Below are 27,048 nucleotides of genomic sequence, written 5' to 3'. Positions count from 1 at the left end.
TCATCAGTGATCTAGATGCTCGACAATCATCGAACATACGAAGAAACTGAGTTCAAAGGTAGTTTACTACTATTTTGACTTCTTAGACACAAAGAAACAAGCACTAGGCGGGTTTCTTCGGTCTGCAATCTACCAGATTATTGCGATCAACCCTGATGTCCCCGAAGTTGCAGCTACTCTTTATGAAAAGCATCTCGGACTCCAGAAACCGGCAAATGAAGAATTGTCCGAAGTTTTTATGGCTCTCGTCTTCAACAGCAAAGTTTTCGCCATCGTGGATGCAATCGACGAGTGCCCAAAACAAGAACGATCGAGTTTCTTTCGAGTCTTTGTTGACAAACTAGAATCGAAGGTCAACTTGCTAATGACGAGCCGACGAGAACTTGACATCGAAAAGGCACTCAGTGGTAAATTTCCCCGCATTGTGTCAATTGAGGATTCCCGGGTTGATGAAGATGTTCGTATACATGTCGCAAATGCCGCACCAAATGGAAACTTTGAGCTTGTGGACTTCCTATTAGACAACGGGGCAGATATTATGAACTTGGACGGGTACGCATTCCGGAAGGTCGTCCAAGGAGGTGAGAAGATGTTACTCCATTTGTTGAAAAGAGTACCATCGGAACATCGGGAGAAGGCATTAGACTCAGCACTCCAGCAATCTGCATACTGCGCTAGTTTGGAACTTTGCAAGTTCTCCCTGGACATTAAGCCGACGCAGACTTTGTCAGGAGCGAGCATAGATGCCCGCTCCATGCTGCAGTTTCTAATAACGACGTGGGCGACCCAAACCTTTCAAACAACCGGAAAGCTATATTTAAGTTGCTGATGGAGAAAGTTTCAAATCCAAGGGAGGTCGAAGGCCACCCATCCGTTCTGGTATCCACGTTGAAAAATGGGAATCCGAATTTTGCACTGGGGTTGTTAAAGGCTGGAGCTAATCCGAATGGCAAAGGTGACGATGAGTATGATAGCCCGCTCCAAGCAGCATGCGCAGCCAGATATGAACACTCACTAGCTGAGTCATTGACGGCTTCTGGAGCGAATGTAAATGCAATCGGTAGAAAATTTGGAGCCACCCTCCGTGTAGCAGCTTACTACTATGACCGCCAACGAATTGTCATTCTACTAAAGCACGGAGCCAAGCTAGATCTTTCATCCCCTCAGTATGGTAGCGTCATTCAAGCTACTGCGAGCCGCTTGCGCCAAGAGGTTTTTACGAAGCTCCGGACGTGTGAGAGAAAACATTTGTTAGCTGGCCAAAATAGTGTTCGGACGATACAACTGCTACATAGTCGTGGGGCATCGATTCATACCATCGGCGGAAAAAATGGAAATGCGCTCCAAATGGCAGCAGTGACAGACAATCTAGAAGGGCTCAAGTGGCCCTTGGAGCATGGCGCCGATCCGAATATAAAGGGACCAGAAGGAACAGCCGTTCAAGCTACTATCAAGCACAAGAAGTGGAGAATTGTTTCATACCTTGAACAGCGATATAGGCGAACTCCTGATGAAAACCTAATTAGTTCTTCTTGGCAGATACTTATACTTAAGCTGTACCTATGGCGATGCAACTAAACTAGAAGTCATAGAGTATGGCGACAGTTGTTGTGCAATGTATAACCAATCCTATTATGCCAAATAGACCGACTGGCCTCTTAGAGCAAAACTTTAAGAACTTGTGCTCGACTAGGAGCATGTAAAAAAAGTAGGTGCTATGCACGTGCAGTGCTATATCGAATGTTCTGAAATTGATCAGCTTTTTCTATTATTTCGTTGTCTCGTGCAACCAGGTCTGGGTACGAGATAAAGTACATCGTACCTAACCTCCATCCATTGGATGCCCTAACAATCGCTTTCTTAGATACGCCCCCTAGCTATATACAACCAGGCTCGGGTAAACTCTGCTAGAATGCGACAATGAAACAATTCCACCGAATCGTCCTTACCTTAAATTAGAATCATAGATTATTTTGCTTCTTAAATTCATCCCACGCTTCGTTGAGCGTACTAAATACCGCTGCAGCAAGCATGGTCTGCTCCACTGTGGCATCTTGTGAGATCTATATCGAGGGAGTTAGCATAATTCGATATAAAGAAAGCCTAATGAGAAGCTCTGACCTTGTCCGGGTGTACTTTAGCAATACCCTTCATATATGAAATTTTGACCTTATTAGGCATCACAAGCTCATGCATTCCCACTTTCTTCCACCCACTGCCTTCCCATAGCACGGTATCCAGACTTGCAATCAGAGCACGCAGGTTCGTTTCTTTACCACCTTTCCACGCCAACAATCGCGCTTCTACAGAATCGTGAAGTGCCAATTTCTCAGCATCCGCTCGTTCTGCAGCTTCATTAGCGTCTTTTAGACGCTTTACGGCTTGTGTAATCTGTGCAGCAACCGGTTTCGATGGCTGAGGCCTCGGTGGTGGTTTCTTCGTCGGCGCTGCTCGGGGTTTAGGAGGAGCCTTTGGAGCAAGAGCCTTTTCACATCTTGCTTTTCCGGCGCTGGCAGAGGCTCCACCAACCCCATTCTCAAGAGCAAGACCCCAGACAGCAGCTGCATCTGACCATCTTTCCAAATGCTCGAGTGCTTCAGCCTTTCGAGTGACAGCTTTACCCCAGGTTTCCTTAAGATCTTTTGTCGTTCCGTCTCCCATATCAAATGTCTCTCCAACTCCCTTACCGCTGCCTATACCCGTGATAGCAGCATCACAATCTTCGAGCGCCGCTTTCGAATCTCCGAGCTTAATATGCACAATGGCGCGATTCGTAAGAATTAGGTAGTAAAGGGGGTGGGACGGCGGAATGGGCGACAAGGATGAATTATAATGAGTTAGAGCTGATGGGTAGTCCCCACGCTTGAAAGCTTCTGTGCCAGCAGTCCTCGAGTTTGTGGAGTTCGCGAGTGCTACTTGGGATAGTGATGGGATCTGCCGGTTGGCATGAGGGGCCTGAGCCGGAGTCGGCTTGGACTGAGGCGTTGGATTCGGCTTTGGCTGAGAAAATGGATTGCTTGAGCGAGATGGCGATGAATTTTGCGGAGGCTGAGAGGATGTAGGCAGCGACGTCGATCTGCCGAACAATAGATCTCCTTCGGCAACCTGTGGTTTTGGCGGGGGTGCTGGTGCAGCCGCAGGCTTGCGCCGTCGGGCAGGGCTAATGTACACCTGTTCGCTTTCTGTAGCTTCCCGAGTGATTCTGGACCTTCTGGTATCGACCGGAGGACCGGTTTTCTGCTCGGATTCGAGCCGCCTTTCCCGCTCTTCCCGTGCTTGCTGTCTTCGACGCTGCTCTTCAGCAAATTCCTCTTCTTCCTTAGACATTGGCATACGTTCTCTATGTAGACGAGTAGATGGTTTCCCTTTCCTCGGATCTCCCATATCGAGCATCATGGCCTCATCTGTTTGAGGTGGCTCCTGCCTTCTGCTGCTGGCGCCGCCCCTTTGCTGTTCCCTTTGAGCATCCCTCATCCATTTAGGTGTACCGTCATTAGGATTATCATCTTGGAAATCATTTATTGCCTGTGTAACCTTCTTCTTGCTAGTTGCCCATAGACTCCCTGCAGATTTCAGTATATTCCCACCAAGTTCCTGTGCAAAAGCCGCGACATCTTGCATTTCTCCCTGACCCTGCCACGCCGGTCGCGAATTCCCCGTCTTTTCTCGGGCCTGTCGTCGATTAGAACCTGTGAATTCATTTTCATCCATTCTTCTATGATTAGGGCCTTGGTTCTTCAGTTTTGGTTTCCCATGCGCTTCGTTCAACAAATAGTCGATTGCACCACGCACATCAAGGCCCGTATCGGTTTGTGCCAGTGCTCGTTTCGCATCTTCGACCGAAAATCCCATGTCTGTCAGTTCAGCTATCGCTGGATCTCGAGGGTCTTTGCCAGGAGGTGGTGTGCGAGCGACACTGTGCAATTCCTCGACATTTTCAGGTCGTCGCGAAGGGCGTGTCGGCGTTGGAGGGGGCGACGGCGATTTTCGTCTAACCTCTGATACAGGCTTACCCAACAACCCAAGGATATCGTCGTCATCGTTGGTGGTAGGCGCCTGGGGTCGTTGAGAGGGTAGATTACTACTAAAGCTATTTAGATTGAAAGGATCGTCATCATTGATCGGTAGGGCGGTAGAATTGTTTAGCTGGCTTCGGTAAGGTTGAGGACTAGGAGTAAGCTTGCTGGGCATCGGTGAAGGTGTCTGTGCTGGTGGTGTAGCAGAAGGAGGAGGGAAATGGCTAGCCCTGTTGACCTTGGTATCTGCTGAGAATCCAGCAAGCAGGTCGGCTTCCTCAGGGTCAATCCGTGCTGGAGTTGAAGTACCAGACCGCCCTTGGACACCACCGCCTAAGGACCCAAGAGAATCCAACCCACTGAACTGTTGATCTAATTTCTGCTGCTTTAAATGGTCTGCCTTTAATCGATCCTCCTGCAGCTTCTTCTGTTGCTCCAACAAGCTCATGCTCCCCGTATTGCCAGATTTTTTAGCTCCAAAGCTGACCAAAGATGAGAAGCTATCCATGCCGTTGGTGCCACCTGCGACAGGCGGCGACGTTCGAGTACTGTCATCCCGGAGGTTCCCACCTGTAAGTGGTTTAGTAGATGCCGGCCTGCTTGGGGTCGTAGATTGAGGTGTAAGGGAAGGCGACGAACGGAACGATGTGTAGTTTCCAGGTGCAAGTGATGGCGTGGCAGAGAACGGGGACTGCTTTGTGGCAGGGTTAGCGGACGAAGTCCAGTTAAGACCAGCAAGGTCATCCATTGCCGCGGATCCCGTTGTTGGAAAGAATGGTGGTAAGCAGTAGCACCCGAAACAATTCTAGCGAAGATAGCAGAAGCTCGAAATCGGGTTCCAGATGATGTCGCGATGACCGATGAGAGGGAATGGAGTGGATGAAGTGAAGGATGGAACGTTGGTTGCAAGAGCATTCCAGCCAGCTAAGCACACTTGTATCCACAGATGTTTGCCAACACACAGACGACTGACTGCCTTGAATCGTGGCCGGGCCTCGAGATTAGGCCGCCGTGGCATCGCAGGGACAGAAGCGGGAGAAAAGACAGATGGGAAGGTGGAGAGAGAAGACATAATAGGAAAGGGTTTATATCGTACTGTACATGTATATTAATAGTATAGTAAAAGGAACGACAAGGAGCAATTAAAACGTGAATGAAGTGTGTGCAAGCGATGCACGATGCTAGCCAGCGGAATCCTATATAAAAACGCCTCGGTATATGCAAAACAATGGAAGAATGGAAGAAACCATGAGACAGCTTGCCCTGCCAGAGCTTTTAGCTTCCTCGATTTGGGGTACGGAAGAATGGCGAAACTAGAATCGTCGATCGCAGTAATGATACATCTCCGACAAAAACAAAAAAAGAAGAAAAGAAACTCCATCCCAATCGTTCTATCGCCGTAGTCGCACAATCTTCAATATCAGGGTCGATGTTAGTCAGAAATAAGCAATACAATAGGAACATCATTCAATCTCTCAGCCATGCTCGCTTCTTCTCCTCCTTTTTCAATCTAGTTTTCTCCCTGAAAGCCTTGACTTCTTTCTTCGTAAGCTTCTTCGCCTGCCGCTCTGCCTTCAAACTTCTACCATCATGGCAATTGGCTGCAGCATCGACATCAAAATAGATCTCCATCTGTCGTTTAGCTCTGCTTTCGTCGGTGTATTGTTCGGCACCAGGACCGTTTTGAAATTTGCCCGTGAATCGATTAAACGCAGCATGAGCGACATATGGATCTATTGATGGTGATGGGGTTCTCTCTGGTTGTTGAGCATATGAAGCTGTTGGATCATAGTCGCCGTGGATGGCAGGATCGTAACCTGTATAGGGAGTAGTTCTTTTTGGTTCTGCATCCGGGGCCGATTCGGCCTCTGTTGGAGGGACACGAGGGTTTGTCCACGTCGTTTCGCCAGTCTGGTGGTTGTAGAAGTAATACTGTCCAACATTTGGTTCCCAAATAGCTTCCCAGCCATCCGATGGTGGTTCTTCCGGCGGCGGGCCAGGTGGCAGAGGAGGAAGCTCGCCCTCTTCTGCCTCTTCTTCTTCATTTTCCTGGCCCGATACTGGATCCTTGGCCGAGTCCTCGTTAGAGGCATCCCCTGACGATTGTTCAGCAGTCGGTAGAACAGAATCTTTTACTTTCGAATCAATTTCATTAGATTCTAAAGTATCAGAAGTAGTTTCTACATTTTGGCCACGTGGTTCTTCGGGAGATGGTGATTCGGGCCGCCGTCTCTTTCGTGACGGCTCGTCTACGGGCGGTGTCGGAGATCGAGTTCGAGCCAGCGGTTTGGAAGGTGATTTAGGGGCCTCAGAGCCATTCTGCTCGTCCGGTGGAGAAATGGATGAAGTTGTGCCAGTCGTCATAGCTGTTCGTACTAGGGGTTGAGAGAGGGATGGTTGTGGGTCGATGGCGATGAGAAGAGAGAGATGCTTGCTTGCTTGCTTCCCAAAGCGTGGTTGGTGGTTGCCGGAATTAAGATCACGTGACCTTGGGTTCAGTGATTTGCGCCGCCAAAAAAAAATTTATTTCCATTGATAGCTTCAATTGATCATCATCACAACCACGACGTCACCACCATCTCGAACCCCACGTATCTAATAACGTACACCTTCATCGCCATATTTACGGCTTCACATTCATAACCACCGTCAAAATGCATCTGATGTACACTCTCGACTCGAAAGGCAACCGCGTCTATACGTTAAGGAAGGTTTCGCACGGAGAAGTCACCAAGAGCGCTCACCCAGCAAGGTTTTCGCCAGATGACAAATACTCAAGGTATCAACGACGTCAAACAACTAGTATTTATTGGATCTGTGGCTGATAGGAAGACCAATGTAGACACCGTGTGACTCTGAAGAAACGTTTCGGTATGCTGTTGACACAGCAAGGTACGACTTCATACACCCTACCTCAACGGTTACAGAAGACCGATGCTAACGGATTTGTTTAATAGAAAACTGGAAGTCGATGTAATACCCTTTTGGCTAGTCTGGACCTTTCGGCTAAGGAGGTTTACGGTCAATTCAATGTACGATACTCGCTGGTTTCCGGTAGGAGCACCATGCTTTAGGGATATGCTGGAACAGCGGATTTTTGGTGGTGACGTTTTCTTCTGCTTCTTTTTTACTTCTCGACATTTCAATTCACGATGGCACATAACGGCGTTCGAGGAGATTTTTTTGTTCATTGGAAGTGCATTTCTGCTTTCTTCACATGTTCACATTCAATATCTAAAATACTAGAGGTATATAATGCACATGACCTTCAAAACCAAGAACTTTTATTTACTCGAGGGTATCTATCGTATCATCATTAAATTTATATATGTTGTGAGGTGTACCAGATAGAGGTACCTAGATTAAGGCCAATCCTTACTTCCCCCGTCTCTTCGAAGCATTGACATTCTTTCCTGCTCCGACCTTGGGGTTTCCACCATGCCCAAGCCGCTCACCAGTAAGCAGGCCTGGCAGGTAATCCATATCCATCAAGTCTCTTTCCTTGAATCTTTTGCTATCCTTGAGAGCTTTCTCGTACTCCTTTTGGTCTTCAGAAAGGACAATATTCTCACGCACACCCTTCATGCTTGCCGTTCCATGTTGTGGTTTGACCATGCTGTAAACATTCCCTCTGTTATTCCACTGCCAGTTCTTTTTCAGATGAATTTGAAAGACTCCCTGAGCGTTAGTTGAACAAGTGACTTTAGTTAATGCAGGCTGGCCACACGACGGGCAGAATTGCCGTGACATTTCTCTTGAAACTTTGAAGCAAGCGTGACAGCGAAGAATATGCGATTTAACCGACGTAATCCTGCTCATCGTTTTTGGAGAGAAAAGATGGATATGAAGCTGTAAGAGAACATTCTGCATTGCAAAGTCGGTAGTACAGCAGGCTGCCATGATTTGAGTCGTCGTTTTGGTGGGGTTTGAGACGGTGCCGTCGGCAATAAGGTGAACAGCAAGGTTGTCCGGAGTAATCCAGCCATCTTCAGATTCACTCGCAATCTCTGGCTCTATTTCTTCGACAGTTTCTGGTTCAGGTTGCGATTCTATGGATAGGGCTTCCAAGGATTGAGTGACAATAGGTTCTTCTGGGACCTCTTCAGCTAGAGCAGGCCGAGGCTCTGTGACAGTAGCAGGCTGGGGCTCCGTGATAACAGCTGCCTTTGGCGTCTTTTTTCTGGGCGCACGGCCAGTTGGTTTCTTATTCTTCCGAGATGTCGGTATCGTCGTCCATCCCTCTTCGTCGTCCCCTTGTACTCCTCCAGTCTCGCCTTGGGTTTGGCCCACGGTTTGGCCACCATTCGATGCCCTCCCACTGCCACCTCGATGTTTGCCCTTCTGTGCACCTTCCTTCTTATTGGTATTTTTCTCTTCTTCTTTCTTTTTCAACTGTTTCTCAAATTCTTCGACACCACCAATCTTCTCACATTCGATCTCATATGTCAATGCCAACACCTGCAAGTCCGTTGCGCCAAGAACGCCGTAGTCGCCTGTTTTCTTCGCAAACTGAGAAACATATTTTATGCTCTCCGGTTTTGGTGAACGATATTGTAAAAATGGTGCCCAGAGTGTTTCGAAGCGAGAACGAGTAACTGTATCGCGAACTTCAGAAATGACTGATGGAAGAGTGACGAGGGTGCCGGCTTTGGCGAGAAGGGACTGAGGTGAGCAAACGTTTTTGATGATTGGACCGGTATCAAGAATCAAAGTATCGATTTCATGCTTATTAGCCTCATCTAAGGGCAAGGTTTGGTTGGGAGTGTCTGTGGTCATATTGGACGTTGATGGATGTTAGGTGGAAAGAGAAAAGGCTTTATCGACGCAGAAATTTTTGTGGTAGACATACAGCTTCGTTTAGCTCTACATGCACCAACACATTAACCACCACAAGTCCTCTTACCATTCCCATGCAACCTCAGACTGGTCTCAAAGCTAGCGCCAGTCCAACTCCAGGATATCGAATCAGTCATCCTCCACACCGACCCTTCGTGCAGACTTGAATATTCTGTAAAGTACGACGGCTTTGTCGCAAACATTACTCGGTAGCCAGTTTGAACTTACATGTGAGTTCGTCATCTCTAGCTTTACAAACCGAGCAAAAGCATGATTTTGACATCAAGATATATCTCGAGTCTGGGGAACCTCAAAATCTTATTCTAACATTAATATTGATCGATCAGGGATGTGAAAGTTGACGCAACCATTCTGAGTTCGCATATAATGCTGGATTCGAAATTAAGCTTCTGGAACAATGCAAGGTCTTCTGGAACCTGATGGTCCGGCATTTGTACCGTATCGACTGATATCGGATTAAATCCCAGTCAACATGCAGAGCGATTAATGCAAACAAGTCCCGAATATGCTATGAAACCGGCGTCACTCTGGGAGCTAAATATATCTTGCCCCCGGCGAGGTCCGAAATGCGAGACCGTCGTAGGCGGGGTGGTTCTTTCAGATGGAACTATCTGAGCATGGATAGCACGGGATTGATCCCACAGACACTCCATGAAATTTGAACCCTCCTTCCGCCTCGATGCATCAGCCAAAAAAGGAAGTCTCCCCAATATGAAAGCTGCTAGGCCGCCATCGGACACTGAGCGAGCGATCCCATCGGTGTCTAGGTAGCTACTCGTTTGGCTGCTATCATATGCTGCACATTGGTGTAGGGATTGTGAAACTAACTACCAGCTCGCGTTTCGGCCACATGAAGAAGCTCCAAAATCGACGATCGTGTCTCCGCGAATCGGGTTGTTCATTACTGTGCAACATAAACGAATGTCGCTGCGCTGCACCATTGATGCTATTATCATGTTTCCGAAATGCATATTGGCTGTTGGATGAATGGAATACATCCCCCCGAGTGCTGCAATTGACGAAGACCTAAGCTGATGTGAAGAGAATCCCTGGCTCTGCTAGGTTCTTGAAGCCTCTTTTTTGCGTTTTTATGCAGGCCAGGTTCGCCTGAATAATAGCCTCCGCGACCGCGAAAGCTGCGCTACTCTAACCATTAATACACAGAGCCTAAGTACTTAAGTGGGTTTAAAAACAAAGGAAAAAAAACACAAGCTGTGTGTGACGTGGAAAGGGATAAACTTTACTTGGATTTATTGTTACCCCTCTTCTGCTAGGCTATCTTCTACTTTGGCTGAGGTGGTCTGCCAAAGTATTTAAGTGTGGACTTCTCCCTTCGATGCAAAGGCGCCAGGCCGTAATAGTCTGCGAACGAACCATCATTCAAGCCAACTTGACACCACGACTGTCAGGCCGCCTAATGCCTACCCGACTTTCAGCCCATAGTTTGGGTGTTGGCCTAACCCCCAAAATTTTTTTCTTTTGAAGACGAAGAAGCCGGTATTTATTCGAACTAGGATCAAATCTCAATGGGGCCGTATAAATAGGTAATTCTCCGATCTATAAAACGGATTTGAAGAAATTCCATTTTCTATAAAGAAGGACTTCGGGCTGATAACTGCCAATATTTAGGAGAGTCGGGCGTGTCAATCCCAGCATTGTCGACACTTGCCAAAACACACTAAAGTGTTTTATCCAACATGTTGAATGAGGCTCTGCATTTTTGCGAATACTGGCCAAATGCACGCCGGGTATACTTTCCACTCCGACACTCGAAACCAGCACAGACATCCAAATCCCTGGCTGTGGAAGCATATCGGTAGAGGAATGTGGATCATGGGGTACCCGAAACCTTGTCCTATCTCGAAGGCGTTATCGCACGAAGAGTTCCGCTAGAAACCCCTAGTTTGTTCGGTGCTCCGTTAGAATGGCACACACCCTTACAGCAATACCTCACCAAGAACCGGTACAACAACATTCCGATACATTCCAAGCAAGGATATGCCAACAGACTGCAGGTAATCTAGCTCTTGGAAAGGAAGCAATACCTGTGGAAATGGGATCATTTTCGAGTCATCGGGCCGAATTCCCGTTATATTTGCAGAGTACAAATGTCAATCCTGCAACAAAGCATCATCTATGCCCAGCGGGGTAGTCCCCTAGCTTTGAGTTTCCGGGGTGTACTTCATAATCGTCTGTACCGGCCCATGCCTATATGCAAGTACGCCTTTCTTTTCTTCGCACTCGCGCCTGGTAGCACTTGTGCATGCAGCTATCCTTTCGAGCGAACTTTGTCACTACTTCCTCGCTCCAAGTGCACGGGTAGCCCCTCACCGTCCCCCACTTTGAAAACGCACCTTATCGATTATCGTTGGCTAATCCTTTTTGGTCCCTCAGCTTTGACGTCGGCATACGGTTAACAATGATCACATGTGGCAATCTCCCGACAAATAAGAAGAAGACAGATGTTGCCGTACACGAGCTATATCGTGAGCACTATCCCAACTTCGGAGATGTCGTGTTTTTTTTGGCATGGAATCGGCTGCCACCTTCTGGGATTGCATTACAGGGATATTAACGTCACCGAAAAGTTGCAGCTGTACGGGACGAAGTGTCTTGTAACGGGTAACATCGGGGTCCCTTGAGCGAGCTTAAAATGGTGTGGAACAGCGGATAGAATACTTCTTGCGTATTCCCAGATATTGCTTGCCTTTATTTGCATGCTGTCGGCACGTTGTACTTGTCTCGTCTGAAAAGTGTCGGTTCTTTGACCTTGTTAGGTGGTGTCACAAACTAACTGATGTGGACCAACTCTGCAGAAAAGGACATGTACCTTGTTACAGCCAATGAAATCGCGAATTCATGCGGCTCTGCTCTAGCTGCTGTTGCTCCGAAGATTTGGGAGAGCGAGTTTGTCGGCGTTCGGATTGAGCACTTGGGTAGACGAAGTTGTGGGGTGATGCGAGCCTAATGCGAGTCTATAAAAACGGCCCTTGAAACCGTTCAATCTTCCTTCTCGGGTCATCATCAGAATCATATTCCTTTGTAACCAGCTCTGTGGTTAATTTCATCCTCGCTCTGTCGGACCACCGTTTCATTGACATTATACAATGGTATTGCTTCTTATTCTGTGTATCGGCACAACTTGGACCTTGTGGAACTAGCTAACAAATTATAGAATAACTATTTGATATCATGGCATCTTATAGATGCCGAAGGAGATATCAGGAGCCATCCTGAAGGCAAATATCCATTAGGACATAACATGTGGTTCAGGGACTACCGTGTGAAAACGCTCAAAAATGAGCATCTCCGTAGCCTTCCTGAACTACGATTTGTTTCTTCCACGATCATGAAAATGGTTGTACGGCCTACATCAAATGGAAGTGTCTTTAGATACAAGGGTAAACAGTCCTCGGCGGAGGGTGCCACTCCTTGGTCCTATCTCAAATGGTATCCAGATGACCGCGCCAGCCAGCCTCGAGACTACGCCGGCCGGGTACCGCATCATATCTTGATGAGGTTTGGGGCAAACGCTCCAACCGGACGCCCCATCTGGAGACCTGGTAGAGGTTGCCCAAACCCAATTCAGTATTTACTCCACCGCACAGATTTACTCGACCCGAACGAAGACCCAGATGCCCATCATGACCTTTGCTTCTTCGACGTCCCCGTTGGGATATTTTGGGGGATGGTGGGGCTAAGATCTCTCAACCATTGGTGGGTTGTACCGAGCCTTGTGGGTGACGGAGATTGGTTGAAGACGGATGTGCCCCGAGGCCACTCTCCGGAAAATTTTGATCCTACTCCATATCAGCCGGTGAATGGTTCGTATCCCTTCCTGTAATTTATTGCCGGTTAGTATATACTGATTTAAGATCCATCTAGCTACGCTGCCCTCCGGTTGTTATCTTAGGATTCGCATTGCTGTAGAGTACGAGAGACCCCGACTTCAGCATTCGTACTTTCGATTTTGGCCCCGTGGTGAAATCCATGTTGACCCGGCGGACGACGAATACCAAAGTGAGGGAGAAAGTGACAACGACGAGGATCCTAGATGGGGAGAAAGTGACAACGACGAGGATCCTAGATGGGGAGATGAACCCGAGCAGCAGGATTCCAGTCAGATGCAGATGGTACTCCACAGTTCTCGATCACCCGAAGAGCAGATCATTTCGCATCGGAGTCAACGTGGGCATTCAGGATTGCCAAGGCGTCACACCGGCCAGGAGTTCCATCGGCCGCCATCATATGGAGATGTGAGGATGATGTCGCCTCCGCCTCATGAAGAATGCATCCACGCCTCTCTACGCAGACATAACACACGTGAGGAAAGCATGGAAACACCAAGCCCACCCTCTATTCCAGAGAGCCTCAAACTAGAGGATTTATACATCAGCGAATGGAAGCTTGAGCCGGAAGACATCATTTTAGAGCAAACAAACGAAAATCAAAAGGACCTGTTAAGGCGTGGAACCGGGATCGGTCTTCAGAACAATCTGCCATCGTCGATGGGGGAAACAGAAGAAGAAGAAGAAGAAGAACCAACGGCGGAAGTACAAAAGCGCCGAAAGGACCGCTCTCGTGGTCATGGCCGCCACTACAAATATGGCCATGAGGGCTATGTGAGGGACGCTCAAGGAGAACTTGCTCAATATCACGAGGAGGAACATTCTGCACATGAATATTCTAACGATTGGTATTCTGAACACGACCGTGCAACGCACCCTCGAAGGGACCTGCCTGTTGCTCCAGGTATGGAGGATTCATATCACGATAACGAAATATATGGCCCAAGTATGTCTCATGCTGCTCATAGAGAGCATTGGGATTACCCGAAGCGCCACCGAAATCAATGGAGTCGCCGGGAATCCGACCATTCTCGTCACACAGAGGAAGAAGAGAGCCCGCACGCATATACAACATCGGTATATCCTCGTCGTGAGGAAGGTTATTATGATAGACACAAAGCTGATAACATTAGACCGTATCATTTTCGGAGTTCGTCTCCGGGCCGAGATTATATGGATGGAGAGGACGAGAGGGATGCCGCGATGTTGGCTGCCCACGGGGCCGAGGGAGACGAATTTCACGAAGCACAAGGCCGTCACCGTCGCAAGAAGAGTGCCTATCAGGAAACATATTATCACGAATAATAATACGAGTTTTCTTTTACGCCTACTCCTTCCAATTGATTATTTTTCCTCAAGAGGGTTTCTCTCCTATTCTTCCTACATTCTTCCATTTCCTTCCACTGGCCTTTTCTTTTATATGCTTTTCGTCTCGCAAGAGTTAGCACCCAGTTTTGTTATTTTGCTAACGAATCTAATGACTCAAATATGAACAATATTATATTACGACAGTCAACGTCCTTTTTTTTTTTGTTTTAGCGGGGTTCTGTTCTGATTCAATGTATTTGCCCTTACTTGATTTAGCTCGGTGGCTTTGTTTCCTAACTGTCAGATTCGAATTTCGCAAGTCCCTGTTAATTGCGATTATGTCCTTAAATTGTTCTTTATACAGATATCATTCCTCACAAATTCAATATATACACGAACACCCTCACGGCGGCGGAAGTTTCCTTTACTTCCTCTTCTGCTTCTTAGATCCCTTAGCCGCCCTACCCGCCAATCTCTTGAATCTAGCCTCAACCTTCCTTTCAAACGACCTTGTCAACCGTCTCCACCTCATCTTATTCCTCTTCGGTATCGAAACAGGATTCTCCTCAATGTACTTTCCAATACGCCAACCCGAAGGTTTAACAAAGTAGCTTCCGGGCCGTTTCTCCACCGTCGTAAAATCTAAATTTTCTTCTCCAGCGGCCTTTCTCTCCAGATGTGCAACTTCTTCCGGTGACATCTTAACCTGAACTAAACCTAACAATCTAGTTCTCGCGGCATTGGGCGGTTTTGGAAGCTTTTGGTTTTTTTCGACTGCTACACCGATGAACTTTCGCTTTGGTTGTTTGGGATCGAGGTAGTGTCGAACGAAGCCGGGGCATAGTGCGTAGAGAGTGTGATCACGGCCCATTCCCACGTTTTCTCCGGGGTACCATTGTGTTCCTCGTTGACGGAATAGAATCATGCCTTTACGGACCTTTTCACCTGTAGTTATAAAACCATCAGCCATATCCCATTGAATTGAATAGGTAATGAAAAGGGCGAACGTAACATACCTCCAGCCTTCTTAGCACCCAATCTTCTACCGGCAGAATCTCCAGGACCGTTCGCAGCACCGGAAGTCTTGTGAGTGGCATATCTGATGAATGTAAGAATGGGCGATTGGTATCGAGTACAGGTCGGATTGAGGATTGAAGACGGCGACGGCTTTGGGGTTAGAGAGTATCGGAGGGATGATATCGACCGCGCCACAACGGGTGTGACGGACGACGGCGGCATCTTGAAGAGTGGTAAATGACAGTTGACGGTTGTCAATTGTCTTGTCGTCGTCGTCGTCGTTTTTGTCGTTTTGAAGTTCGACAGCGAAAGTTTTGGTGGTGCACAAGCTTTGGCGCAGAGGGACTGGGAATACGCGGGGTTGTGGGTATTTCTTGGCACTAATAATGGCTACAGGTCTTCGATAACCTGGCCTCAAGCTTCGCTGTTATATTCAGATCCTCTGATTAACCACTTTGCGATCCATCTCTCTGCGACATAAGAAACCGAAATCCCAGATACTCAATTCCGCGACAGAATCCACGGCCTCACCATTTTTTTTCTTATTTGGCCTTAAGTTACGTATAAAAACGAGAAGTCGGTTCAATTTCAGACACAGATACAAAGAATGGCTCGTTCGCCAGTTCTATCGATACTACTGCTTCTTATAGCGCCACTCCTCGTCGCTGCTCAATTCGGTGGTGGATTCTTCGAACATCTATTCCAAGGCGGCCACGAAGGACACCACCAGCAGAGGCAGCAGGATGTAGGGTCTGATAGCTCATGGTACCAGCAGGTGTATGCTCAAGGTAATATATCTGTTGCTGTATCGCTAGTCAAGTCTTACCGGGTCATTGCTAATTCTATACTTCGCGTCTAGCTCACTGCAGCAAGTATCTCTGCCCTGGAACCCTATCTTGTGTCGATAGAGCAACCCATTGTCCCTGCGCCTTTCCAAATAATGAAGTCAAGTTCGAGCTTTCGGATGGTTCTGCGATTTGTGTTAGCAAGACTGGGAAACCGAATAGTGTCGCGAAGAAGATTGAATTGGCGAGGAAGGGGTTATTGTAGACTCTCGGTCTGCGATTTTCGAATACGATAAGAATCAAGAAGGGCTGGTAATATGGGTTTCGAATGCTTCGGACAAAAAATATAGAAGGTAGGACCTAAAAGGCTAGTCCTGAATGTGCATAAGGAAGAGGAGTTTTGTGGAGGCATATTTTTTATTGCATGTACGATATTGATATCTCCTAGCAGAAAGCATTTAACAAGAAGTCGTAATTTATTTGTTACAAAGGATCTGATGCTGCGAATAACTACTTTCAAGAAGTACAATTGAGATATCTATCGTGGTTGAGATGAGTATGGTATGTGGTATACCTTGCAGCGCCGTAGAAGGTTAGTGTGATTGTAATCCAAGAACTTTCAATGGCGGCTCGCCAAAATTTTCTTTCCTCCAACCCACACACAAATATCCCCACTGCAACCACTAACTATAACCACCACCACCACTACCACAGCCGTCTACAGGAAAGATATCCCTCATCGCTGTAGACGTCATATCGCAGCCTTCCGTTCCGTCTTCATAAAAGCGGAATCAGCATTTCTGCCATATTGTCTCACCGAAGTTTTTTCGGTGTGGTTGCAGCCACAATGGTCTGCTTATAGGTTTGTCGCACCACCCACCGTACTGTGATTCACCCTCCAATCGCTCTTCAACCATTACTATCCCTTCCTGCTATGATGACAATCTTTTTCTCAATGCCTAGATTATTGACGCGAGTTTCTCCGTCATGTACCATGCTGGCTTGACTTACATCTTTTACAAGATAGACTACAACGGTATCTGATTGCAAGGAAAATTTATCTCCATATCCTAAATTCTTTATTGGAAGCTTTTTTTGTTAAATCAATATCAGGATTAAGAGAGCCTCCGACTAACCGATTCTAAAGCCTTTTCTAGAACCTTAGGATATCAATCCGATATTTTCCGGTGAATAACCATGGCCGACACATCGGCCAATGGTTCAGCGACGGCTGCTACTGCAACCCCGTCGACTAAACCTCCACATTCGGCGAAACCGAAACGGCCTAATTACAATGTCATCCACGCAGACCCTCTACCGGTCGTGCTGTACCACTCTCCACCGCTGATACCTCATAATCCGCTATCTCTATTACACCATCTCTATCTCTATTTTTTCCCTCCGGTCCAATCACACAAGGTCGTATACATTGGTGTATTTTCTCCAGTTACGATGTCTGTTGAAGTTAGGGATCCTACGGCGGTATTGGATCTATGGAATAAGGGATTTTGGGGTAAAGGTAATTTGAGTAGGAGCGAGCCTACATGGCTTAACAGGGAGCTGCGACGGTTAGGTGATACGCAAGTTGGAGAGACGTCGGAGGAAATTACCAGACGTAGACGGGATCAGAGGAAGGAGATGAAGAAGGAGAGGGCGAGGAAGGAGAAGGAGGAATTGCAAAAGATTAAAGAAGCGGAGGCGAAGAGTAAGGAGGATGGATCTGCAGCGAATGGGAAACTTATCATTGCGGATTCCAAAGTCGTTGTGGGGATTGAGGCAGAGATCAGTGGACTTGATGAGACTGTCACGGAGTCTACTCAGCCAAGTATTCCAACAGAGGAGTTAGGCCTGCCCACACCTCCGCCGTCATCCGACGAGCTCAATATTTCCGATGCTGAATCAAAAACGGCGATGGTAAATATCGGGTCCGAGACTCTACCCGTATCAGTTCCGCCCACCTCTAAATCACCACCTGTCCAACTTGCAAAGGTCGTCCGTTTCGATAACAATACCTCAACAAAAGAGATCCCGGTTCAAAAGAAGGTTACCGTTCAAAACCAGGAACACCTTCAATTAATGCTCTCAGAAGCATTCTTCCTCGTCTACGTTCTGGGTATACTCTCTGTGACCACAGCAGATTCTACAAACCCACTACCCCTCCCAGAAATTTTCAAACTATTCCTTCGCTACTCAACATTCCCACCACTTCCCGAATCTTCGGTCTCTCTGACAAGCCTCAACCCTGACAACTCCTTTCTGATCAATTATGTGGTCTATCATCACTTCCGATCGCTGGGTTGGGTTGTCAAATCCGGCGTGAAGTTTTCCGTCGATTATCTCCTCTATAAACGCGGGCCCGTGTTCTCGCATGCCGAGTTTGCAATTTTGATAATACCCAGCTACAGCCGCTGGGAAGGTCGAGAGGAGAACGTTGGGAAAGAATGGTATTGGCTGCATAGTATCACTCGTGTTAACAGCCAGGTCAAAAAGACTGTTGTGCTAGTGTACGTCGATGTTCCGACGGCCGATGAAGTGAAAGGCTGGGGCTGCGAAGCAGACGGGTTGAAGAAGGTTCTTGGGAAGTATAAAATCAGAGAAGTGGCGCTTAGAAGATGGATTCCGGGAAGGAATAGAGAGTGATGTCTATGCTTCTTCTAGTTTATTTTATTAGCTGGCGTTTTTTTCTTATGCTAGCTTTCGATCTGGATCTGGTGTTTTTGGCGTCACTTTGGGAAAAATGAATGTTCAAGGCCGCAAAATTGAACACCTCTCTTGATACCTCTTGGGTTCTGTATATACGTCATGTACTGACAAAGAAAAGCTTAATGAATAGCTGCCACGCCATATCATCGATCAGATATATTCCAGAGCCGCATCCCCGCTTGGACCGGTAGTTGGGGGAAATTGACAGCCGTTCTCTTTGAGTGGGTCTGGTCTTGGTATTGAATCCGAAGCACTCTAGATCTTCGAACCCCTTTCCAAAATTTTATGCAAGCAGCGTGAAAATGAATGAACAAAACTCCCATATAGATCCTCGATATTTGCTAGAATTCTAGAAAACTCATGCAAAGAAGATCCCCGAATCTTCTCTATTCCTAGGACACCTAGATTCTTGACCATCTTCCAATCCGAGTGTCAATATCATCAAGCCTCCCAGTCACACGTCCTAATAAAAATCCAACACAGCCATGGCCCCAACTCAACTCCCCCGAAGCTGGAGCACCCGCAACCCCAAAACCGAACTGGCCCTCTGGACCCTATTCTCACAAAAATTAAAATCCCAAGGAAACCCCACCCCTCTCGCCCACCTCGCCACGATCCACTACCAAACCCACGGGAGGTCCCTCCGTATAGCATTAGACCAAGACTCCTGGAACTACGGCCTAACCCGTACCCAAGAACGTTCCATCCAAAGATCGCAACGTAAAGCTTTTAAAAAACACCAAAGAAAAGAAAGATCGCAAATATGGTGTAAAAAATACAGTCCCTCCCAAAAACTCCGTCTCTTCCATCGAGAAATCAACGTATTAACCCGTTTGATGGGTTACATTGCGTTGGGTATTGAGTTTTATGTAATACTTCCTTCACCGTTACAGCGTGAGGATGTGGGTGAGATGGGGGATAGGTATGCACATGCTAATGGGAAGATGCATATTTGGTTTAGAGTCTTGGGGGATTTGGGGGTTAGGTTTCATGCTGCTGGGAATACGGTTGTGGAGTGCGTTCATATGATGGAGGAAGGGGTTGTGGATGTGGTTTGGACGAATAATCCAGATGCTTTGGTGTATTGTGGGGGTAGGGGGGTGGTGGTTAGGGATTCTGAGGGGGCGAAAGGGCCGAGTTTTGAGGATGTGAGGGTTTATCGAATGGAGGAGGTGAGGAGGGGGGTTAGTTGGCGGGAGAGCGTGGTTGTTCATACGCTTGTGAGGAGTGGATGTGGTATAGAAGATATGGATAAGTTTGTACAAGACATGCTAATAGAAGGAGGTAAGGAAATTTTTATTTATAATTGTAAATCAACATGGTCATTTCAGTTGAGATTTGTGAACTTACCGTTACTGTACAGTTTTAAATCTTTGCGAACGCTCAAGCCAAGAAGAAGTCGACGAATGGCTTCAGCAGTATATAGCCCCATTTTTCAACCTCAATAGCTCAAACGAGCCCAAGTACCACATCCTAGAAAACTATCTCATACATTCCGTTTCGAACGACAGCACAGAATCCCAGTTTTTCCGACAAAGATGCCATTCCAGAATGCGAGAGATCAAGGATACACATGCTGACGCCCTCGCATTCTACAATTCCAACTTGACAGACAGGGTTCGTAGACTATGGGAGTATAGCCGTGATACATTCTCCACGGAGGCTATACAATTTCTTGGTCTCATGGCAGGAGTTTTGCTCGCGAGGAGGTTTGGTGGTGGAAACTTGAGCTCGGATTCTACTATACCTATCGAGGAAGCGGTTAGTAGTATAGATCCTTGGACGGTGAAGGTTCTTATTAAAGTAGAGGAAGAGCCGGTACTATGGAATCTGAGGATAAAAATGACGGAAGACCTTACTGGGATGGTATTAAATCCTGTGATGTTGAAGATCCTTGTGTCGGATGTTGGGAACGACTCGACGACTCCAAGATCCAAGGAAGATACTTCGATTCTTAAATTGAACTCAAAACGGAGAGGGAGAATCCGGTAGAGAAATAGAGTGATAGATCAATCTGTTACTCATTTTTGATACTTTCAAGAGAATGGAGCTCGCATGGATAGTGTGACAACACCGCCTTATGTTGGATTTTCCAACGGGTCTCGGGCAGGTCAATTGTGAGTCTCAAGATTGAATTAATTGTATTAATTATCAAGTGTCTAGTCTGCGAGCGAAGTCTTAATTTAGGCGTTCAGGTTCCGACACTATTAACATTGATTTCGCATTGGTTAATAATTTCCAGCTAGGGTAGTATGTTTTAAACCAATAGATACCGAGTGTATTATCACCGTTTTAACTATTTACCTGATATCGAGGCTGAATAGGCACTTACGCAGTATGCATGATGAAAATCAATCAAGTTAACGAGGCCATATTTCGGCAAGTAATGTAACGCCAACCAAGCGAAAGATAGGCATGCATGATGAACGCCACATCCCATTCGCTCAACCTGAGGAACCGAATCGGATTCGATTCCTAGCCCTGCCTTGCAGCTGTACAACTCCAACAAACTAACAAGAACGCATCTTTAAACAAGATTTCTTCCCTGGTTTATTGCCGTCTCTTCCGTGATCGTCATTTTCGAGGTGAATTGCTTACCTAGGTAAGTTTAATCATTCGTGCATTGAATCTTGTAGATCGTGCGGAGTATCAAATTGTACCTCTACTTCAGTTGCACGCCTGCAGACAAGTGGGATCAAATGGAGCGTTCGCCCCCGCGCTGCATATGCATACATACGGTGTATATCTATACTTTTATTAGTTACACAGAGAATTAAGCTTGTCTAACGTCGGGTGATAACTAGGATAGCTGGTTTTGTTATCAGCCTTCGAACTTAGTCGGGCTGTTGAAAGGCATCTGAATTCAGCTGAACGTATGTCCGAGGTAGCACTTTTGTCTCGTACCCAACTCTGGGCGAGAAGCTTTTATTCGAATATACTTTATAAATTTAAGAAGCTAGCTTGGCTTTAGATTCAAGACTTCAGAGCAAATGCACGTACACAATAATATAATCACCTAGACGTCGATCCGAGGCTACAAGAAACTTAATGTGGAGCAATCTCATATATATAATTGAATTTGGAAACCAAATTCGGAATCCCTATCAAGTCACACCTATCTTAGGTCGCACAGAAACCAACCCGGATAACTTCATCATGAAACCGGTTTATTTTCCAGTGTTCGGATATCCCGATCCGCTTCTGCAGCTTTGCTCCCGTCCCTCCTGTCCTAATCCGGGTTTCAGTCCCTTTATTCCAGGCACGATTTCAGGCATATATGCATGAATATACTTTCAGGAACTACTGCGTAACTTTCACCATATTATAAATAACGAGAGGCAGCAAGAAATAAATTATATATGCAGCTGAATAGTTTCAAATTCGGGTGTTCATCCAAACTCTTAGTGCTCTACTTCCTTGCAGCGAGGTCAATACTCGAACTGTGGCACCTAGATGCGTTCGTGGGTTATATAATATCACGCAGCTTCTGGCGAATACATGGGTCAATGCTGGTAATAAAATGGGTGTTTTCTAGGGCCTCGGTTAGTTGTATTCAAAGAACGATGTCGATTTTTTCAATATCTTATTTACCAGAACTCCTGATCGCCAAGGATATCCGGAGCTTCGAAGTATCGATGGAGGCAGAGGTTCGACTGGTTCACTAACTGACCCGGTTGGAGATGAATCGAATCTTGACATTCAAGCATCCCACCATATTATGTACCCACAGGGCCAGGTTCCTACACAGAATAATCTGGGTTTACCCGCAAGTTACCCTATCTTCCTAGCGGTCCATTTACACAGAAGAAAACATCCCGAGACTAACCGTTCCTAAAATAGACAATGCGCAGAGTTTACGAAACTAGCTCTCCAAGGCTACACTCACATCGTTGCCTCTGGTGTCGGCCGGCGGTGAAGACGACAGCCCAAATGGCTGTCTTCGCCCGCCTGGACAGACATCAGGTCCAGGCACAATCTTTAATCCCGATCTTCCATAAAGTAATATAGATAAGAGAATTCTATAGAATTATGTATAGATTGTTCATCCGTCGGTAGCACAGAACATACCTCTAACGGAAAATAACGAGCAACCCAAGCCTTCGGATCCGGCAGCGGGTTTTCAAATGTTCATGCGCAACCCTCGTACCAAAATACTGCTGTGGCGAATTACTTTGAGTCGACAACATTATCATTTGGTGGCTATGATTTAACCGATCCTAATCAAAGTATCGGTAGTGGTGGAGGACTCTATAACCGCGGTGGGAGAAAATATCCGGATGTAGCAGTAAACCTATAACTATATATAAACTGTTTAGTTTACGGTCTCCAACTAACAGAATTTATGTCATTTTCATCCCCTAGCTCGGATATAATCTTTCGGTTATCGTTAGTATCCCCGGCTTTTAGAAAACCAAATATATACACCATTCAGGCTCACAAACTTTGGAATGTATAGACTAGAGGCGTGCCTGCCTTAATCGGCGGAACATCTGCATCGGCTCCAATATGGGCAGCTATGTTGACCCGAGTTAATGAAGAGAGTCTCAAACGGAACATGCCCACTGTTGAATTTGTTTACCATGCATCTGTAAGTTTTCCAGGTTTATTTTCGATTTAACTCTTGAAGATACTGATATATATCTGTATCTACGTGGTACCAAAACGCTGCTCTGTTCAAGCAAGTTTTTTCAAGATTATGCATATGTTTCCCCTTAGCTTCGAACGTATATAATACCATAGGGAGTTTTGTGTGTTTTTGAGTATTCTCTCGTGCCCCGAAGACGTCTCGAGGCCCTTTAAGACGGCTTTATCGCTGTCAAGCCCAATTTATAGCCGGCTCAGAAGATGCACTCTTGCCCCTACGGTAGATATTTCGAATTCAAAAGGTTGTACAACATTGATTGATACCAATGTCACCGTTTTTCTAGCGATATTACCGTGGGTAATAATTCCGGTGGTGTAGTAGAACAGGGTTTCTGACCGCAGTTGGTAAGTTTATAACCTTTACAAATAAATTTATTTGCTAAAGACATTTTAATCTTACTGTCTGGGGCCCGTAACGGGCTTGGGATCTATCATTACCGAATTTATTTAGAATATTTGGAGTCGCATAGGAAAACTTTCGAGCCTTTTAACCAACCTCAGTAAGTTGGGGGGGGGGAGGATTTTTGGCCTTGAATCCAGGCGCTCGAGGCTAAGTGGGGTTTATTGGCATCTAAGCTCAAGCAAGTCCTCGCAGAATATTATAATATAGATTGTCAATATTGATATCAGACCACAACCGTAGCAAGCGAAACCCATGATCAAACTAAAATGCAGGACCTAAACCTTTTATAAATTTAGTCCATGCTGTTCTCGATGGCCTCTATCTTAATTCTTCGAGTAAGATACACCTTGCGCACCCAAACTCCCAACATTATTCCCTATAAACATCTCCAACCCCTCCACGCCGAACCCCTTCACCCCCAACCAAGCAGCAATATGAACGAGTTCATCATCGCACCGCCAATGCCCTGATCTATACGTCGCCCACACCACCTCCTCAAACCCCACTCCCTTCATAACATCCCTCAACCTCTCTCCACACTTCACCAAAATCTTCTCATCATGAACCCCATGGCCGATAAACACCGGCGTCTTGACCATCTCCTTCACATCCTCCCTTCTAACTTCCCTCTCACTTCCCAGTCTCTTTCCGATGTATTCCAAAACCGTCGTAGCATTTCCATTTTCTTCATTCAGTATCTTCTCAACCTGCGTGATAAACGGTAACCACCCACTCATCCCCACAAACCCCCCAAGTCTTCCAGGATACCTCATGGTAGCAATAGCACCGGTAGCACACCCCTGACTAAGCCCCATAATCACAATCTTCTCTTCTGGAATCCCAGCCTCAACTTCCTCCCTTATCAACCGATGAACATAATCCGTACTCTCCAAAATCCCCTCGCACTGTCCCTCGTCATCATAATCCGTAATATTCGAACTATCAATATCAAACCACTGGTTGAAAAAAACTTCATTTCTAAGCTGTTGGATTCGTCGTCTTGATGCTGTCGGGAACACGAATTTTGTGTGTGGGAGGAGTTGACGGAGGGTTATTTCTGTGTTTTTGAGGGAGGCGGAGGTGTAGGAGGAGTTTAGGGGGGGGTAGAGGAGGAATGGGGCGACGTTGTTGCCAGAGTCACCGCGGCCGTGGAGGAAGATTATTGTGGATTGGTGAGGGGGGGTCGTGGGGGGGTTCGTGGTCTGTCATTTGAAAGCGTTGTAAATACTTGAACGTTTGCACGCAAAGCCTAGGCTGAACACGAAGTTTAACAAGTTTGGATGCTGTTGTATGCTGTTGTATTCACTGTATTAGGGTGTGTCTAATCAAAATTACTTGATTTGGTATTTACGATTTGCACTAAACTTACAGAGTGCGTGCCCCCGTACTGCTACTAAAAGCCTGTTGCATTCGAAGGTCTGTCACGCTTCATGACAAATATCCTCTATATCATTCTAGATCGTACAAATCTGGACCGACAAGCGCCCTATCTTACATCTCAAGCATAGAAGTGACCGGCTACTCAAGTACAAGCGGTGTTCCTTAGACATCCGTTTCCTCCGTCTTTGAGGTCTGGTTCGACTCCGATGCTGACTTGGCGGCCTTCTCTTGGGCCTTTCTAAGTTTCTTTTCTTGGGTCTTGCTCAACTTCCCATCAGCCGATGGCTTTGGAGCTTTAGCTCCACTCGTGTAATCTTTGCCCGTCTTCGGATTGACCTGAGGAGCTGGCCTTGGTGGCAGAGTATACTTCGCTTTCGCCGCGATCTCATCCTCTTCCGTCCACGGTAGCGGAAGGACAGCAAATACTAGATACGAAGTATGGGTTTTCAATTCCGGCTCCGTTCTTACCAGGACGCGGCCTTGGTTGAATAAATGTAATCTGCCGTTCCCATTTTCCTCCTCCGCAGTCCCAGGAGCTTCTTCGATTTCCTCGTCATCATTGGCGTCCATATCGACATCACTATCGTCGTCCTGAACTTCTTCGTTGCCATCTTCGTCCAACTTTCGTCTTTTCGCCAGTCTTTCCCTTTGTCTCGCCTGCTTTGCCTTCCGGTGCCATAGCTGTTTCTTGAGTTTGCTGACGGAGTCCTCGACGCTGGCAACTTTAATATCATCATCGCCTTGTGATCGAGATTTAGCTCCGATCTCTCTTCCGTTCGGGCCCATCCTTCTTACTTCCAACCGTTTATGCGCAACTTCCACCAGATCCTCTTCAACCCATCCTTGCTCTCTTAGCACCGCAATCGTCCTAAGAGCTTGTTCCAAACATGGACTAAAACAACATATCCTCACAGCCTTCGTTTGGGAAAGACTTCCATTCTCCCGCGTGAGATGGGGTATCGCCAGCCAGGGTGCCGGTAAATCCAGAAAAACGGCCGTGGCGTATGTATTCCCCCCGATATCAAGCTCCGGGTCTGGGAGTGAGAATCCAGAAGCGCAAACATCCCGGTTTGTAACGGTGACTATTTGGTGTAGACCATGTTGACGGAGTTCGTGGCGTAATATTGAGGCCCTGTCGGCGTGGAACTCGAATGAGAGCACGCGACCTTGTGAATCTGACAAAACGGCAGGGGTTTGAGTATTCCCACCGGAAGGTATGGGATCTGACGCATTACTTGTGCCTCCTTCTTCACCTCCCTTCATAGCTCCGTCCTTCTGTCCCGTCGGTACATTTTGAGTGACTGGACTTTCGTGAATGCCGTTGTAAACCGCTCTGGCCGATGCGTGCGTAAAGCTCCCGCTACCGGCACCAGCTTCTATTATGCGACTCCCCGGACGTACCCGTAGTCTATGTAGTATATATGACGAATCAGGCGTATAAACGACTTGAGTTCTATGAGGTAAACTCAACGTCCACAGCTCAGGTGTCGGTCGGAGGATGTGAATGAAGCCGGTACCGGATGCACTCCGTACCTGACTCCCAGCAGGAACCAGAAGGGAAGGATGAGGAAACGAGCCGAAACGGGTATTGAGAGATGAACCGGACGGTTGTTTTCGCTTTAGATTTGCAACCGGCTCGGGAGTAGATGTCGACGATGACGAAGGTGTAGGCTGGACTAGAACCGATTGAAGGACATCACGGGTGAGATGAGCGATTGCTCGAGAGTTTGGGACAATTTTCGACGATGAGTTCGGGCCGGGGAGGAAGCTGCTGTCGGCAAACGTGATGGTCTTCCCTGTAGTCGACGAGGTTGACGCGGATGACACCGATTGGGAGCCCGTCTGTGGAACAACCGCAGCCATGACTTGTGACGAAACTTAGATCCCTATGATCGCAGGGACCCAGCGAATGCAACCGTGCTATTTTTATCCCGATCGAGTGGTGTTGATGGCGGCAATCGTCGGCGGCGCGGAAGATGGTGAGTCTTTCCGACGATGTGGTGGTTTGGGGTTTGAAATTTTTGTAGGCGAAGACGCAATTGAAGGTAAGAGTCAACGCTATAATAGCACAGGCTGTCTTCTTCGAA

At 46.9% G+C, this 27,048-nt stretch overlaps 11 protein-coding genes across 12 annotated transcripts; 6 read left to right on the top strand and 5 right to left on the bottom strand.

Annotated features, from left to right (window-relative positions):
* Positions 1-15: 15 nt before the first annotated feature.
* DFL_008432 (uncharacterized protein) lies at positions 16-829 on the top strand (the record flags this gene model as incomplete). Its single annotated transcript, XM_067638165.1, has 2 exons — positions 16-58; positions 108-829. The coding sequence occupies 2 exons, from the start codon at positions 16-18 to the stop codon at positions 827-829; spliced, it is 765 nt and encodes a 254-aa protein (XP_067486081.1).
* Positions 830-1,961: 1,132 nt separating this feature from the next.
* Positions 1,962-4,764, bottom strand: DFL_008431 (uncharacterized protein; the record flags this gene model as incomplete). Its single annotated transcript, XM_067638164.1, has 2 exons — positions 1,962-2,063; positions 2,122-4,764. 2 exons carry the CDS (start codon positions 4,762-4,764, stop codon positions 1,962-1,964), a joined length of 2,745 nt encoding a protein of 914 aa, XP_067486080.1.
* A 719-nt stretch (positions 4,765-5,483) lies between these two features.
* Positions 5,484-6,380, bottom strand: DFL_008430 (uncharacterized protein; the record flags this gene model as incomplete). Its single annotated transcript, XM_067638163.1, has 1 exon — positions 5,484-6,380. The coding sequence occupies one exon, from the start codon at positions 6,378-6,380 to the stop codon at positions 5,484-5,486; it is 897 nt and encodes a 298-aa protein (XP_067486079.1).
* A 1,011-nt stretch (positions 6,381-7,391) lies between these two features.
* DFL_008429 (uncharacterized protein) lies at positions 7,392-8,792 on the bottom strand (the record flags this gene model as incomplete). 2 transcript variants are annotated; one of them, XM_067638161.1, is made up of 2 exons in its annotated part: positions 8,119-8,156; positions 8,207-8,792. In XM_067638161.1, the coding sequence occupies 2 exons, from the start codon at positions 8,790-8,792 to the stop codon at positions 8,119-8,121; spliced, it is 624 nt and encodes a 207-aa protein (XP_067486078.1). The 2 variants fall into 2 exon arrangements, with proteins under 2 accessions (XP_067486077.1, XP_067486078.1); XM_067638160.1 differs by having other exon boundaries at positions 7,392-8,792.
* Positions 8,793-11,077: 2,285 nt separating this feature from the next.
* DFL_008428 (uncharacterized protein) lies at positions 11,078-11,841 on the top strand (the record flags this gene model as incomplete). The annotated part of the gene is made up of 3 exons (XM_067638159.1): positions 11,078-11,091; positions 11,268-11,359; positions 11,690-11,841. 3 exons carry the CDS (start codon positions 11,078-11,080, stop codon positions 11,839-11,841), a joined length of 258 nt encoding a protein of 85 aa, XP_067486076.1.
* Positions 11,842-11,980: 139 nt separating this feature from the next.
* Positions 11,981-14,026, top strand: DFL_008427 (uncharacterized protein; the record flags this gene model as incomplete). The annotated part of the gene is made up of 5 exons (XM_067638158.1): positions 11,981-11,983; positions 12,049-12,697; positions 12,759-13,625; positions 13,690-13,798; positions 13,855-14,026. 5 exons carry the CDS (start codon positions 11,981-11,983, stop codon positions 14,024-14,026), a joined length of 1,800 nt encoding a protein of 599 aa, XP_067486075.1.
* A 427-nt stretch (positions 14,027-14,453) lies between these two features.
* Positions 14,454-15,268, bottom strand: DFL_008426 (mitochondrial 54S ribosomal protein bL27m; the record flags this gene model as incomplete). Its single annotated transcript, XM_067638157.1, has 2 exons — positions 14,454-14,974; positions 15,046-15,268. 2 exons carry the CDS (start codon positions 15,266-15,268, stop codon positions 14,454-14,456), a joined length of 744 nt encoding a protein of 247 aa, XP_067486074.1.
* A 385-nt stretch (positions 15,269-15,653) lies between these two features.
* On the top strand, positions 15,654-16,096 carry DFL_008425 (uncharacterized protein; the record flags this gene model as incomplete). The annotated part of the gene is made up of 2 exons (XM_067638156.1): positions 15,654-15,834; positions 15,906-16,096. 2 exons carry the CDS (start codon positions 15,654-15,656, stop codon positions 16,094-16,096), a joined length of 372 nt encoding a protein of 123 aa, XP_067486073.1.
* Positions 16,097-17,028: 932 nt separating this feature from the next.
* On the top strand, positions 17,029-18,471 carry DFL_008424 (uncharacterized protein; the record flags this gene model as incomplete). Its single annotated transcript, XM_067638155.1, has 1 exon — positions 17,029-18,471. One exon carries the CDS (start codon positions 17,029-17,031, stop codon positions 18,469-18,471), a length of 1,443 nt encoding a protein of 480 aa, XP_067486072.1.
* Positions 18,472-19,019: 548 nt separating this feature from the next.
* DFL_008423 (uncharacterized protein) lies at positions 19,020-20,526 on the top strand (the record flags this gene model as incomplete). Its single annotated transcript, XM_067638154.1, has 2 exons — positions 19,020-19,818; positions 19,898-20,526. 2 exons carry the CDS (start codon positions 19,020-19,022, stop codon positions 20,524-20,526), a joined length of 1,428 nt encoding a protein of 475 aa, XP_067486071.1.
* Positions 20,527-23,904: 3,378 nt separating this feature from the next.
* On the bottom strand, positions 23,905-26,824 carry DFL_008422 (uncharacterized protein; the record flags this gene model as incomplete). Its single annotated transcript, XM_067638153.1, has 2 exons — positions 23,905-24,783; positions 25,130-26,824. The coding sequence occupies 2 exons, from the start codon at positions 26,822-26,824 to the stop codon at positions 23,905-23,907; spliced, it is 2,574 nt and encodes an 857-aa protein (XP_067486070.1).
* Between the last annotated feature and the right edge of the window lie 224 nt (positions 26,825-27,048).

Source organism: Arthrobotrys flagrans (assembly GCF_004000055.1).
Source record: "Arthrobotrys flagrans strain CBS H-5679 chromosome Unknown unitig_1, whole genome shotgun sequence".
Lineage (NCBI taxonomy): Eukaryota > Fungi > Ascomycota > Orbiliomycetes > Orbiliales > Orbiliaceae > Arthrobotrys > Arthrobotrys flagrans.
The sequence above is the reverse complement of the archived record's forward strand: the minus strand, read 5'-3'. Positions and strand labels throughout refer to the sequence as shown.